The sequence below is a fragment of the Pteropus vampyrus genome, unplaced genomic scaffold, assembly GCF_000151845.1.
Source record: "Pteropus vampyrus isolate Shadow unplaced genomic scaffold, Pvam_2.0 Scaffold422, whole genome shotgun sequence".
NCBI lineage: Eukaryota > Metazoa > Chordata > Mammalia > Chiroptera > Pteropodidae > Pteropus > Pteropus vampyrus.
In genome coordinates, this window is record NW_011889203.1 from 424,431 (window position 1) to 437,171 (window position 12,741).

General features: G+C 34.3%; 1 protein-coding gene across 1 annotated transcript in view; it reads left to right on the forward strand.

Annotated features, from left to right (window-relative positions):
- Window positions 1–10,662, forward strand: part of CD109 (CD109 molecule) — a 109,371-nt gene extending 98,709 nt beyond the window's left edge. The window contains exons 31-34 of the mRNA XM_011381024.2: window positions 3,530–3,672; window positions 5,341–5,488; window positions 7,063–7,165; window positions 9,182–10,662. Of these exons, the coding sequence (XP_011379326.1) occupies window positions 3,530–3,672; window positions 5,341–5,488; window positions 7,063–7,165; window positions 9,182–9,357 (570 nt within the window). The 3' untranslated portion in view covers window positions 9,358–10,662. The remainder of the gene's footprint in view (window positions 1–3,529; window positions 3,673–5,340; window positions 5,489–7,062; window positions 7,166–9,181) is intronic.
- The last annotated feature ends 2,079 nt before the right edge of the window (window positions 10,663–12,741 follow it).

Here is a 12,741-nt window from a genome sequence, read left to right on the forward strand (position 1 = left end):
GTTACTAGTAACAGTAGAGCTAAGATTTGAACCCATGATTTCAAAGACCATGTTCATTTCAGCTGCACCATATGTCTTCATAGGAGAATCTATAGAACCAATAGTAGAATTCTTACTTTGCAATAGAGTCAAGGCCTATGCTAGACCCTAATTTTATTCCCCTGGGTAACCTTGTGGGACTTGAGGGTAATGGATGAAAGAGATAACTTCAGGGCTGGAAACTGAAGAAGAGAGGTGACTGCAAAGGAAAAAGAAGGAAAAAAACTTAGTCATATCAGCGATGATGTGTCACTGTGTTCTCAGGAAGGCCAGAGGATTAGGCACTGATTAAGGGAGGTTAATGGAGGGAGATGACTTGTTTTTTGTCTTTCATGCTGTAACCTCTACAGAAGGGCAGACCTGTCTGTAGCAATGATGTGCACTCCCAAAGGGTGGAGTGTGGAGAGTAACCACTTCCCATAGCTTTTGATATGTGAGGCCATGTAAAGTTCTTAGAGCTTTCCACAGATTACTTACACTCCTCATAACACTGACCTCTTGTGCTACTTGGAAGGACTGAGGTACGGAAAATTAACTTTATTCACTTTTTTCCCACCTTTATTCAGCTTACTGTGTTAGAGCCAACTGAAGTTAATATTTCCGCAAACGGTTTTGGATTTGCTATTTGTCAGGTATGTAATAATGTTTAGTTTTGCTTAGTTATATATGATTTGTATAATAATTCTTTGGTTTGGGGCACTGCTAAATCTTTAACTTTATAATGTATAAAATTCTTAATGATTTGTTTCTATGACTTAGGCAAGATATATCTCCCTTTTAAGTAAAAAGTACTAGAAATGTTATTAGCTAGAGAGTAGACAGCAACTATATAATTGATAATCTTTTAGAAAAATATTTCTTGACTATTATATGCTTTTCAAAGTAAGGATTAAAATCCTCCATTATTATTCATGTGAATTGTCGAGAACTCACACCTTGTTTTATGAAAATACAGCTCAGGATTGTAATGCCATGACTTGATAAACAAAAATGCATTTTACTTGCAACTTAATATTCATCTAACATTATAAAGGTCACAGTGGTATTACAAGTAATTGACCTAAAGATAGGAAATGTATCCCTTTAATGTAAAATCTTATATAATGATAAGTAAAACAATTAAAGCATGATATGTTCTGGTGCAAGAAGAAAATCCAAAGAAATCTACCTATATACTGCAATAGGGGCTAGAATAAAATGGAAGTAGAATGAAAAATACTGAAAGAAATAATTATTATACTAAATAATACATGAAAATCATAGGGACTGAAGATCATAGGGACTGCAAATCATCTTATTGGAAACCCAACATAATATATGATAGGATCAAAAATGATTATGTGCCTGATTAGAAAAACAAACCAGACAAACCCTGAAAGACTTACTGAGATTTTGGGAAAAAAAGGCTCTTACAGAGAAAAGGTACTTTTTCAAAAACCAGTACGACTGTTCTAGGCAAGAGAACTAGCACACTTGCTAAGTAGGACAAAGTGTCAGGTTTAATTTGGAGACTTCCAAGTAATTCTAAGATTATTTTGTGTGATACTCGAAATACAGTAAATGTTTTTTAAAAAACCAAGGAACAACAATGACAGTTAGAAGGAATGCTGTTCAATGAAAAAGGAAAAGAGTGAATAACCTGTACTAGTTTTTACTGACAATGCCCATGTGAAAATTCTCATTCCTAAATGCATCTTTCAATGTCAACATTAAATCCAAAAGTAAATACACAAAGATATTTTAGATATGATTGGAAAATTAAATCAACTTAAATCACCAAATTGGTTGGAATTTATTTTTGATAAACCAAATGTAAGTAAAATACTCAAGCCAAATGATTTTTACTTGAGGTTTGATGGCAGCAGTCAATATGGTACCTACTAGTCAGAATGTTCACCAGTCCTATGTCTGTGTCAACATGCAGAAAACAAGGGACCAACAGTCACTTCTCATGATGGAGAAAAACGTTGCAAAAAAATTAGTCACCTAGAAATAGGTATTGAGATTTCCTTTAGTTGATATTTTTGTGAGTGCCCTGGAAAAGAAAGAGCACAGAAGACTCTCAGGTTTGCAGTAAATGTTAACCTCTTTTGGGTAATAAAATGCTAAGCTGTTAGAAATAAACTGCAAGGTCTCTTGATATTTTCTGAGTTGAGCTTTACCATAGGCCAAACATAAAGCCTAATTCTCAGGTATAATTTTGGATATTAATTCTGACCCTGGGGACAAATCTAGTAGCCCTTGTTTGTTTCCTGAAGACAGTGGTTCTTAAAGGACAATTGTATGCCATTGGAAAAGGGATGATGAAAATAATAGAGACCATCTCTCCAGTTTTATGAAACCATTCTTCAACCGCTCCAAGAATACTCTATAATGTTAACTGTAGTTTAAGAAACAGTTGGAGAATATCCAAAATGAGATAACCAGAATGATCAAGGGGATTAAGGATTATGCACCTCAGGTATGACAGAATGAAAAGTTGGAACTCTTAGGTTTGAAAGATGAAGGCTTAGAGAGAAGACTTTTTTAAAGTATATAAATCCATGGTGGGTAGTAAAGGTTTAGTGTCCTCCTCCACCCTCTGTGTGTGTGTGTGTGTGTGTGTGTGTGTGTGTGTGTGTGAGAGAGAGAGAGAGAGAGAGAGAGAGAGAGAGAGAGAGAGAGAGAGAGAAAGAAACAGAGAGAGAGAGAGAGATTACATAGCAATAGGAAGGCTTATAAACCTTGGCATCAAGGTAAAAAATTTAGGTTCTAGTTCGACTTGGCATGAGGCAGGCCTAGAAGATTGTGAGTACATTCTCAAACTTCTGATCTTAGAATCCCTTTGAGAAAAACACTGGTCTTCACACTCTGCCAGTGTCCCCATGGCACCTTTCATATTAGTGGTGGGCACAGAGTCTGTACGTGCTAAAAAAGAACCAGTTGACTTGAAAACCATCATTTATTTTATTATCTTTGAAAAACATTGTATGATTACAAAGAATCCTCAGCAGTTGAACAGGTTTGTATTCAACCAAGGCTTCTGGATGTTTTAGTTTTGATTTATCTTAGAGTTTCTAAGGTTCCAGTTTGTGAAAAATGACTTCAGTTGGGCAGTAGAGTTTAGAAATTAGTGGATACTCTCAAGAAAGTTGGCAATAGTTTCACTTTTTCCCTATAGGGAATGTTTTGCATTCTTTGAAAAAAACAATACCCATGAATATCATCCATTATAGTCTATGACACTTGTTTTGGAATGCTACCTAACACTTTTCTCAATTTTTTAAATCATTGCTTATAAAAACTTTCATAAGAGTGTTTTTTAATAGTGATGCTTTGTTAGTGAGTAAAACTAATTTTTTTCTAGGTTGAAGATTGTAAATCTAGTTGAGTTTATCCCAAAAAGAGTCATTACCTAACATTTAGAATACATAATGCTGTCAATTTGTTGTTAATAATAATATAATATATTGCTAATTTATTATTTATGCTACTTTGTTATTTATTACAGCTTAATGTTATTTATAATGTGAAAGATTCAGGGTCTTCTAGAAGACGAAGAGCTATCCAAAATCAAGAAGCCTTTGATTTAGATGTTGATGTAAAAGAAAATGAAGATGATATTAATCACTTGAATTTGAATGTGTGCACAAGGTTGGTATCTGTTTAAGTTCCCCCTCCTTCTCTTTCTCCTTTTTTTAAAAAGGTGATTTGAAGATTTAATTATTTATACATATAGTTGTCTAACTATATCAATATATAAGGAGTTACATTTAACAAAGATTTTAGTTATGCATTACAATTTTGAGTACAAACTAGAAATACTGCTAATTATATTTAAGCATTTCTCTATGTGTCCAAAATTATTTACAAGTTTTTTTTTGGTATTTGTAACAGATTTGAATAGAAAAATATAATAAAACTCACGTCTAATTGATGGAAACTTGAAATTAGCCTATCATGTTTAATACTCTAAAATTGGTTACTTCTTGTTGTTAGTCATTTTTCTGTTAAATAATTATTCCAGGTTCATATTTAATCGTGTTACATTTTTCAACTCAAAACTTCTTGAGAACATGCAAGTTCAGTGAAAGGAATAGTTTTTTTTTTTTTTTTTTAGACACAGTGAAAATATTACAGTTTAAAAGGTCCTCACCTTGGGTAATAAAGCACTTATAGCTTCCGAGGGTACTTAGTAGGTAATTTGTAAATCTGGGCTGTATCCAAAGCATCTGAGGATCTCATTAAGTCATAAGGCAAAGAGTTTCCACTTCCATCTCAACCCTATTAACTTCCCAGATGCAGAGTTCATGAAGCTGCCTTCCTCAGCTTTCTAGGTCATTGCAATGCACACATAACTATTAAGAGCAACAATTCTAGCAAGTTCTTGAGTCAAGAGACTTTACAGTTGGGATTGCTGAGCCAGCTGCAGTCCGCAGTTGTGCTGTGTGGCTTTTCAGTCAGTCACTGGTGCGCTGCTCTAAAAAGCAAGATTTTTCTACCAGCCCTGCTTGTGTTTGCCATCTGAAAGGACAACAGGAGCTAACTTAAAAATTCTATTTGACAGACTTCTTTCCTAACCAAGTGGGGCTCTTTCTGGTCCAAACAAAAAGCTCTTGCCAGCTTTGCATTTCAGAAAAATATTTATTTTACAGGAGACAAAATGTTGTTGGTGCCGGGGTCTGTTGATGCTCACATTGTGTGCAACAGGGTGAGAAAACGATGCAGTGTGACAAAACTTTCCGAGGCTTGTAATCCAAAGAAAACACAAAATGTGCACTAGTATGTGAGAGAACAAAGGGAAAGACTCTCTCCCTATTGGTCTTCTTTTTCTAAAATCAGATGAAGGCTTGCTAAAGACTTGGCCACAGTCTACTGCTAAGCAATAAAGTGACGCCTCTTTTACAGTTCCTGGCTTTCAGCTGGAAAGTTTAGTGTTGTCAACTTTGGAGAAAATGAAAAATGCAGTTCAGTTTGGAATCACCACTAGAAAACGGGGTTGCCTGATGAAAGGGCATCTAGGTTGTACTTGTTAACAACCTACAGGCACAAGCCTGTTACAAATCAGGTATTTCAGACAGTTTGTCAGATGAACACATGATTGTATCATTATTCTTTATGTGGTTGAATGTTATAAGAATTTCACACCTGGAAGGAAAGAATTACCTGTTTTATAATTTTCTATAGTGATTTTTTTATTTCAACAAAACAGTAACTATTTGGAATAACACTTGGCAGTTTTAATTTTTATATGAAGGTAGTTTGCCAGTAGCTTTAGGTTTTTCCTAAAGGGTTTCTTCCATCTTTTCCTTTTTTCTCCAGGTTCTTGGGTCCAGCTAGAAGTGGCATGGCCCTTATGGAAGTTAACCTGCTCAGTGGTTTTACTGTGCCTTTAGAAGCAATTCCTCTGAGTGAGACAGTGAAAAAAGTGGAACAAGATCACGGAAAACTCAACCTATATTTAGATTCCGTAAGTAGTAAAACCTAAGTTTTTGTATAGGTAACCATTGACATAGCTACCATTTGTTGTGTTCAGAGTCTTATGCAAATTTTCTTTAGGTTGTTATTTCAGCTTTTTGTGTCCCTGAATGACTTTAACACGGCACCCATATATCTGTTCCCATGAAAAAGACATCATTATAAAATTAGTTTAAAGAGGATTACTATTAATGATGAGCCCAGTTAAAGTCTTGAGAACTAAATCATTTATTTCATGTCAGATTTAAAATATATAGAAACCGCCATATTATAATTTCAAAAATTCAGTCCAGATCTCTCAATTTGAGAACCCTTCCACCTCAGGGAATTGCTAAACATATTTGTTTAAATGCTGGTGATGAAAGCTTTAAGTACATGTTTTAAAATGTTTTCATGAAGGTTTTAATAAATCCCAAAAGGGTTAATATATTTTTATTGAAGTTAGGTGCTTAACTCCTAGAGGAATATTCTCAGAGGTTTGGGCTTTACACATAATTATTATATAATTTTTATACATACTTCCCATTGCTGTATGAAAATTACTGATCCAAGAATAAAGTACATAATTATATAAGAATAATGTAAGTGAAGAATTCAAGACTCTACCTGTTATGTCTCAAAACTGCTAGTATGTAAGTTTATTCTTCTGACATCTATATGAAATTCATAGGTTGAATTGAAATTGAGTTCTAAGTGTTCTTAGGATTTCATGTTACATAGGGGGAATATATATGTTTCTTATTCTACTTTTGCCAAGTATGAATCAGAAATATATTGCTTTAGCAATATATATATACTTTTAAAAAGCTAGTTCCTGAATGTTCTCATTGTTTTGAGATGTCAAAAATCACTCTGGTTAAAACTAATTCAGAGTTTCTGGTTCATTTTGCTGTTTGGGAATTTTCATATATTAAATACTGCTTGAAAGCCACAGGCCTGATTTGGAACTTGAAAAACAAATTTATGGTTTTTATTTAATAATGGAATTGGTTTTGGAGTTTGTCCTGTACCTGCTATGTTCTTGTTAATGGTTACCTAAATTTGAGTGTCCGTTATGTTTTGACAGATTCGATTTTTCATTTACTGTTAATTGATACATAATGAAATGTTTGAAGAAATTTATCAATTTCAGATACCTTAACCAGTATTGTTTGCCAAATTGGCATAAGCTGCCCCTTTTAGAGGCAAGGAGGTCATATTAGTCAGTTGTTGGTTTTAGGGTGCACCCCCCACCCTGGGGTTACCTCACTTACTGGGAGAGGCGGCTCTTGTGAACTGAGGGCAATTCTCTGGAGCATGTATCCTTAGGCTTGCTGCTTGCTTAACCATTCAGTGTCTATCCTTTTCAGTAAAATGGAAATAAGAACAATACCTATCCTGTAAGGATAGTTTTATGAGTTGAGATAATTTATATAAAGTGCTTACCACAGTACTAGGCACATAGAGGTGCTCCCTGAAACTTAGTTTCTATATCTGTTTCCTAACACGATAAGAAAAAGAAATGTCTTTTACTTTATAATGAACACATAGTCTGCCACCCCTTAAAAATCTTTTGTATTTTTCAAGGTAAATGGAACCCAATTTTGTGTTAATATTCCTGCTGTGAGAAACTTCAAAGTTTCAAATGCACAAGATGCTTCTGTGTCAATAGTGGATTACTATGAACCAAGTAAGTGTTCTTATTATTTTAGGAGTTAAGCCAGGCATTCACTCACTTACTCATTCATTCATTCATTCATTCATTCATTCATTCATTTAAAGTAGCCACCTACTGGATAGGTTTTGTGTTGTGGGGGTGTTGTTGGAGGAAGTGTAGGAGGTGAGGGAGCAGGAGGTGAGCTTTCCATTTAAATGAAGACAACTGATAATTTACAAAGGTCTCATGATAGCATTTATCATATAGTATTAAAAAATGATGCTTTTGCTCATAATGTTTTAGGTTTTTAACTCACAATTACAAAGTTTACAAAGAAAATTGTTGTAGTGAGTCCAGTTATATTTAGTTTCTAAGGTTTTGCTCCTATTCCAAGCACCTATTCTATCTCGTTTTTGTCTTAAAATGAGAGTTCTTCAGGAGAGAGCATGAACAGCATTCGTAGTGGAAAAGCCTCAGCTGGGTTTAGTGTTTCTTCATGGAAGGAGTCTGTTGTTAAAATTGATACATTATAATTTTTTTTTTAGTATGTCAAGAAAAATATAGTTTGTTTGGAAAATAACTTGAGCTTCTTTGATTTTACTGATGCATCTTACCTTATAAAATGTCAGAAACTTAGGATGTGAAAGTAGAGATCTGGTTTAGAGATCACCTAAATTAATTAGGATGCATCTACGTTTAGTGATCTCTGGGCTGTGATTTCTGGGCATGAGAATTATCCTGAGTAACACCCCCAGTGGCTCAGAATCATCAGAATGCTCGAGAATCATGAACATTTTTATGTGTTAGGTAGTTGTAGACACTTACACTTTAAAATTGTTGACATTGTTAGTAATTTTTGTTAGAGTATTCATGGAAGACTAGGGTGTAGCACCAGTTCTCTCTCTGTCTAAATCAACAAGCCAGTTCTTCTGTTCTTTTGTCTCCTGTTGGAACTGGGGACGAGCATTCGCCTAGGTTCTTGTGGGACATTTTGGGGAAATACTGACATCATACTTGTTTTCTGGTGGAAGGATGGAATGTGCTGTTGAGACTCAAGGACAGTGCTTAGTTATCCAACTTTGTTATTTAATCTAGTCACAGAATTCTCCAGCTGATTTTTCTTAGGTAAATGGAGAACATCTTAAACGTTTAAGAAAAAAAGATTCAGTCTAATTAATTTTTTTTGTGTGTGTAGAAAACAACTTATTTATGAAGGGCATATTTTAAAATGAACATTTGGGAACAATCAAGTTAATCAAAACCTACAACCCATTTTTAAAAATCCTGGAGTTAGAAAACATATTTATAACATTAAAAAAATTGATGAAAAAATCAAGAAGAAATTTAAATATAGAATATTTTTTAACTTGTAAAAATTAAAATAATTTGTTTTATAGTGAGTTTATTATAGTGTTATAAATGCTTTGAATAGTTTTTTCGGATTAACTTGTACTATAAAATTTACCAAAGTTGAATAGTTTTTAGAGACTATGTGCTCAATGTCTTAAAGCATTGAAACAAGGCATTACACAGACAGTTTTCTTTATGTTTTTGTATTTTTCGATAAAGCCTATGGTAAATATCTCTTTTATTTTTTAAAATTAATTTATTCTCCAATTACAGTTTACATGTAATGTAAGGATCTCTTTTCAGTAGTTCTAATGATCAGAACTTACTTGAATGTGTAGAAAAATGTCGCCCTGAAATAAACTGTCGAGGAGTTGAAACAATCCTTGATTTAAAAGCTTTCTTGCTGCATAAGAGAGTCAAGTTGTGCTTGCCATTGCAGCATACAGTCTGTTTTCTTTCTTTTAATGCTGGCCAATGACTGGTGGTAGATAGATTGGACTAAAAGCATTGTTTCTCTCTTGGATTTGGTGAGCCGTTTGGGCCCCTCTGGAGCATTTCAGTTGTTTCTTGTAAAGAAAAATAAAATTATATGAAGATTGGAAAACTCAGAAAAGTCTATTGAAATGCTTTTAAGTTTTGGCAAAGTAAACGTTTCTAAACAAGGGAGATGTGTAACTGATGTCTGCTTTTTTTTAACAGGGAGACAAGCGGTGAGAAGTTACAACTCCAAAGCAAAGCTGTCCTCTTGTGACCTCTGTGGAGACGTCCATGGTTGCGGTCATTGCAATAATGGAGCTTCGATCTCTCTTCCTCACTCCTCAGTCATTTTCATTTTCTGTTTCATGCTTCTGTTCTCTGTACAACATTGGCCATGATTTATTTTTTAAAGACTCCAAGTAACATATTTCCAGAAGTCACATGTGATTATCTTGTTTTCGTAATCAAATATTGCTTCTGATTATTTTGAAAAACAATTTTTTTTTCTTTTTATGGGGGTGTGGGGTTGGGGGAATGGTGTACAATAGGTCCTAGTATGTATAGTTGTATAGATTTCTTTACCTAAATTCCGTGTGGAACAAAATTCAGAATTATTGCAGTTGTATATCTTTATGTTTCCCCCTTTAAAATATTTTTAAGATTTTTGTAGGAAGCGTTTTCTCCAGAATAAATGTGTTATTTTAGATTGGTTATTTTTTTCATTTTATAGAACATATGAGCCTAGATTCTTAAGCATTATTATACATCAGTGTTTCCTTTAGTTTTGATAACCTAAAAATAAAAGGCTCAAATGAGGGGCAACAGCATTTATTTGAGATTAAAAAGAATAGCTATTCTTCAGGAGGGAAGAATAAGAGAGGGATTGTGCTTTGCTGGCTGGGTCAGAGATTGAGGAGTGTACAGAAAACTGCCTGAAGGGGTCTTGGGTGTGCAGCTCTCCCTCTCACTTCCTCAGCCCCACACACTGGCTCTTTTTTAGGGGGCAGAGGTGGAGAGCGTTGCAATATGTGTCTTATGTGACTTAGACTAGAAGATCCTAGACCAGAAGGCACAAGTTTTGTTAGAAGTGGGGAGACAATAAGCCAGGGCTACAACAAAATCTTATATAAGATACAGCAGCCTGACCTCTCTGTGGTTTGGGAAAAAGGCTGAGGTTTGATGAGGGCCTGAGAGTCTTGACGTGACCACTGACCTAAAGTATTACAGAGCATTGCCCGGGATCTTGAGGAAGTTCTTCTAGGCTCCGGTGTCTGAGCATCAGCCTGCCTGCCATCTGGTGACATCTAATGCTTTCTGTGAATCTCTAAGCAGTTTCCTGAATTTTGAGCACCTGGATCATTGGTTACCTGTATTCTAAAGGAAAATATTAATTTATCTCGGTGAAAATTTTGAAGAAAAATTCCTTTTCTCTTTTTCTTGCTTTTCCATTTTTCTCTTCTCCCCTTTTCTTACTTCCCTTTCCTTCTTCCTTTCTACTTTCCTTTCTAAATATATTGAAATATATTTGATATAGCAAAAAAATTAAATTTTTTTTTTTAGTAAATCTAAGAAATGGTTTAATTTTGCTTCTAACTCCATGGCGTATCTCTCAAGTGGACATGGGAAAAATAATTGCCGTGGGCTCCAAAGAGTTTGCATTACAATATATTCAACTGTTTTAAAATAAATCTGTCAAAAATGAAGTATGCAAATACAGCTTTAAAGTGAGTTTTAAAAAGAATTTTATTTTTAGTGAATTTTAAGAAATTGTAGTGGAGTGGATATTCGTGTACTGCTTATGGATATTTTGGATACCAAGGTAGAAATTACCAGCATTCAGTATTTTAAAGCTTGAAACCTCTATGTGGACCAAAGATTCTCACAGAGTGTTCTATGGAGAGAGAACAGTTAAACATCAAACAAATAATTTTCCTGTATTGTTTTTAAGTGGGGAAAAGTTTTTAATTCTATTATACCTTTGAACCACTCTGATCTAAAATACGTACTTGTTATGTTTGGGACTTCCCATCTGGTGTTTTCAGCCTTTATACTCCAGGACTTCTTGAGAGATGAAAGTATCTTCCAATGAAGCTGGTGTTGGCAAAGATACCGCCCTGCCCTGCCCTACCCGGGGACTTTATGCTGACCATCAGTACCTTATATTCTTCAGTAAATAATTTATGCTGAACTTCTAGTGTAGTATATTAGGAAAGACTAGAATGGAAAGGCCTTTGGAAGACAGCTTGTATCTTTTTTAGACCATAGGTCCTCATTTAAGAACTGGGACTCTAATACGAATGTGAAATGCTTCATATTTTCAGGGTAAAAAGTCATCTTGGAACTCATTTCTTTATTATGAAAGTATTAGAAATGAAGAGCTAGGTAGTGGGCGAGGAAAGGTCAGTTAGCTCTGCGTTGTGGCACGTGGGGCCATGGATGGGTGAGGCCCTGTCCTCTTCCTCCTTCATCTCTCTCATAGAGAACTTGCTCTGCTACAGATAGTGGGTTTGAGTGAGAAGTGATTAAAAAGCCACAGGCATAAGTAAAAAAGGAGGACATGGAGTAATAATTAATAGTATAATTTTTCTTCATCTCTTATAAGTAATACTATTAAAAATTCATTTTACCTTTAAGTTTGCTTATGCTGAAACTCTTCCATTTAGAATGCCATCAGTTTCATTAATTGATAGAAACTAAAGTCTCCCCTCCTTTTCCACTGACTGGGGACCTTATTAAAGCATCAGCATCCAGTTTTGACTGGACAATGGTTCCAGAGACTGAATGTCGGGAATAACTAGTAGCCAAACAATTCAAGGACAGAACAATACTTTCATATTTGGTTTCACCATCTTACTAACTTCAGTTATAATTCTAAAAAAGAAATTAAAGCCCATTAAAATATTCCGGGTCAATGAAAGGTTTCCTTCTATTGTATTGTCCTATCATACTTTATGTTTTTCAAAATGTTCTAATAATAATCTTTGGTTTAGTATTTTGATTATATTATAGTCTGAGGAGCACTGTGCTAATGTAAAATCCAGATATATATCTATTACCTAATAGTTTGTTACTTATATATGCAATTCCATATCCTACATGCAGGAATTTTCAGACCTGTAGATGGCATAATTCTCCCTGCTCCAATTCTTTTGGGCTTGGGTAGAGTTATTTCTTTAAAAGTTATATTTAGCCCTAATTTCTGTTCATGTTAAATGAAGTTATAAATATTCTGGCAATATAATTGCCATTTATATTTTGATATAATTCAATTAGTCAACAGTTCTGGCTCCTATATTGATAAAAATTGGAGCTGAGTTTTCATCATTTTTAAAAGAAGCCATTTTATTAACCTGTTGGCATATAACCTGGAGTTATTTATAACAGGCTTAGTTTTTATAATTTGCTTTATTGAAGTTTAATACTGATTTCTATAAAAATATATTGTAAATACCTCTTTGACAAGGTTTCTTAACATAAGAGTAGTACATATATTGAGTTTGCCAAGTGGCTACCATAGGTCCAGATACCATTTATATTCTTTAGTGCATCATTTTCTTACACATTGTAAATCTGATACACTTTTAGTAAGCGGACTCGTTCTTGGATAAGCCTCAGAACCTTTTATTCTCTCGGTAGAGGCATCTGTTAAACAGAAGAGTATAGTCCTTATTTTTTCTTTGTTTTCAAATTCCAGGAAAGCGTAGCACTTTTAAGAATTTAAAAATTTCCTATCATCTATCCAAATGATATTCATGTTGCTCGTAAATATCTTAAGTTATACT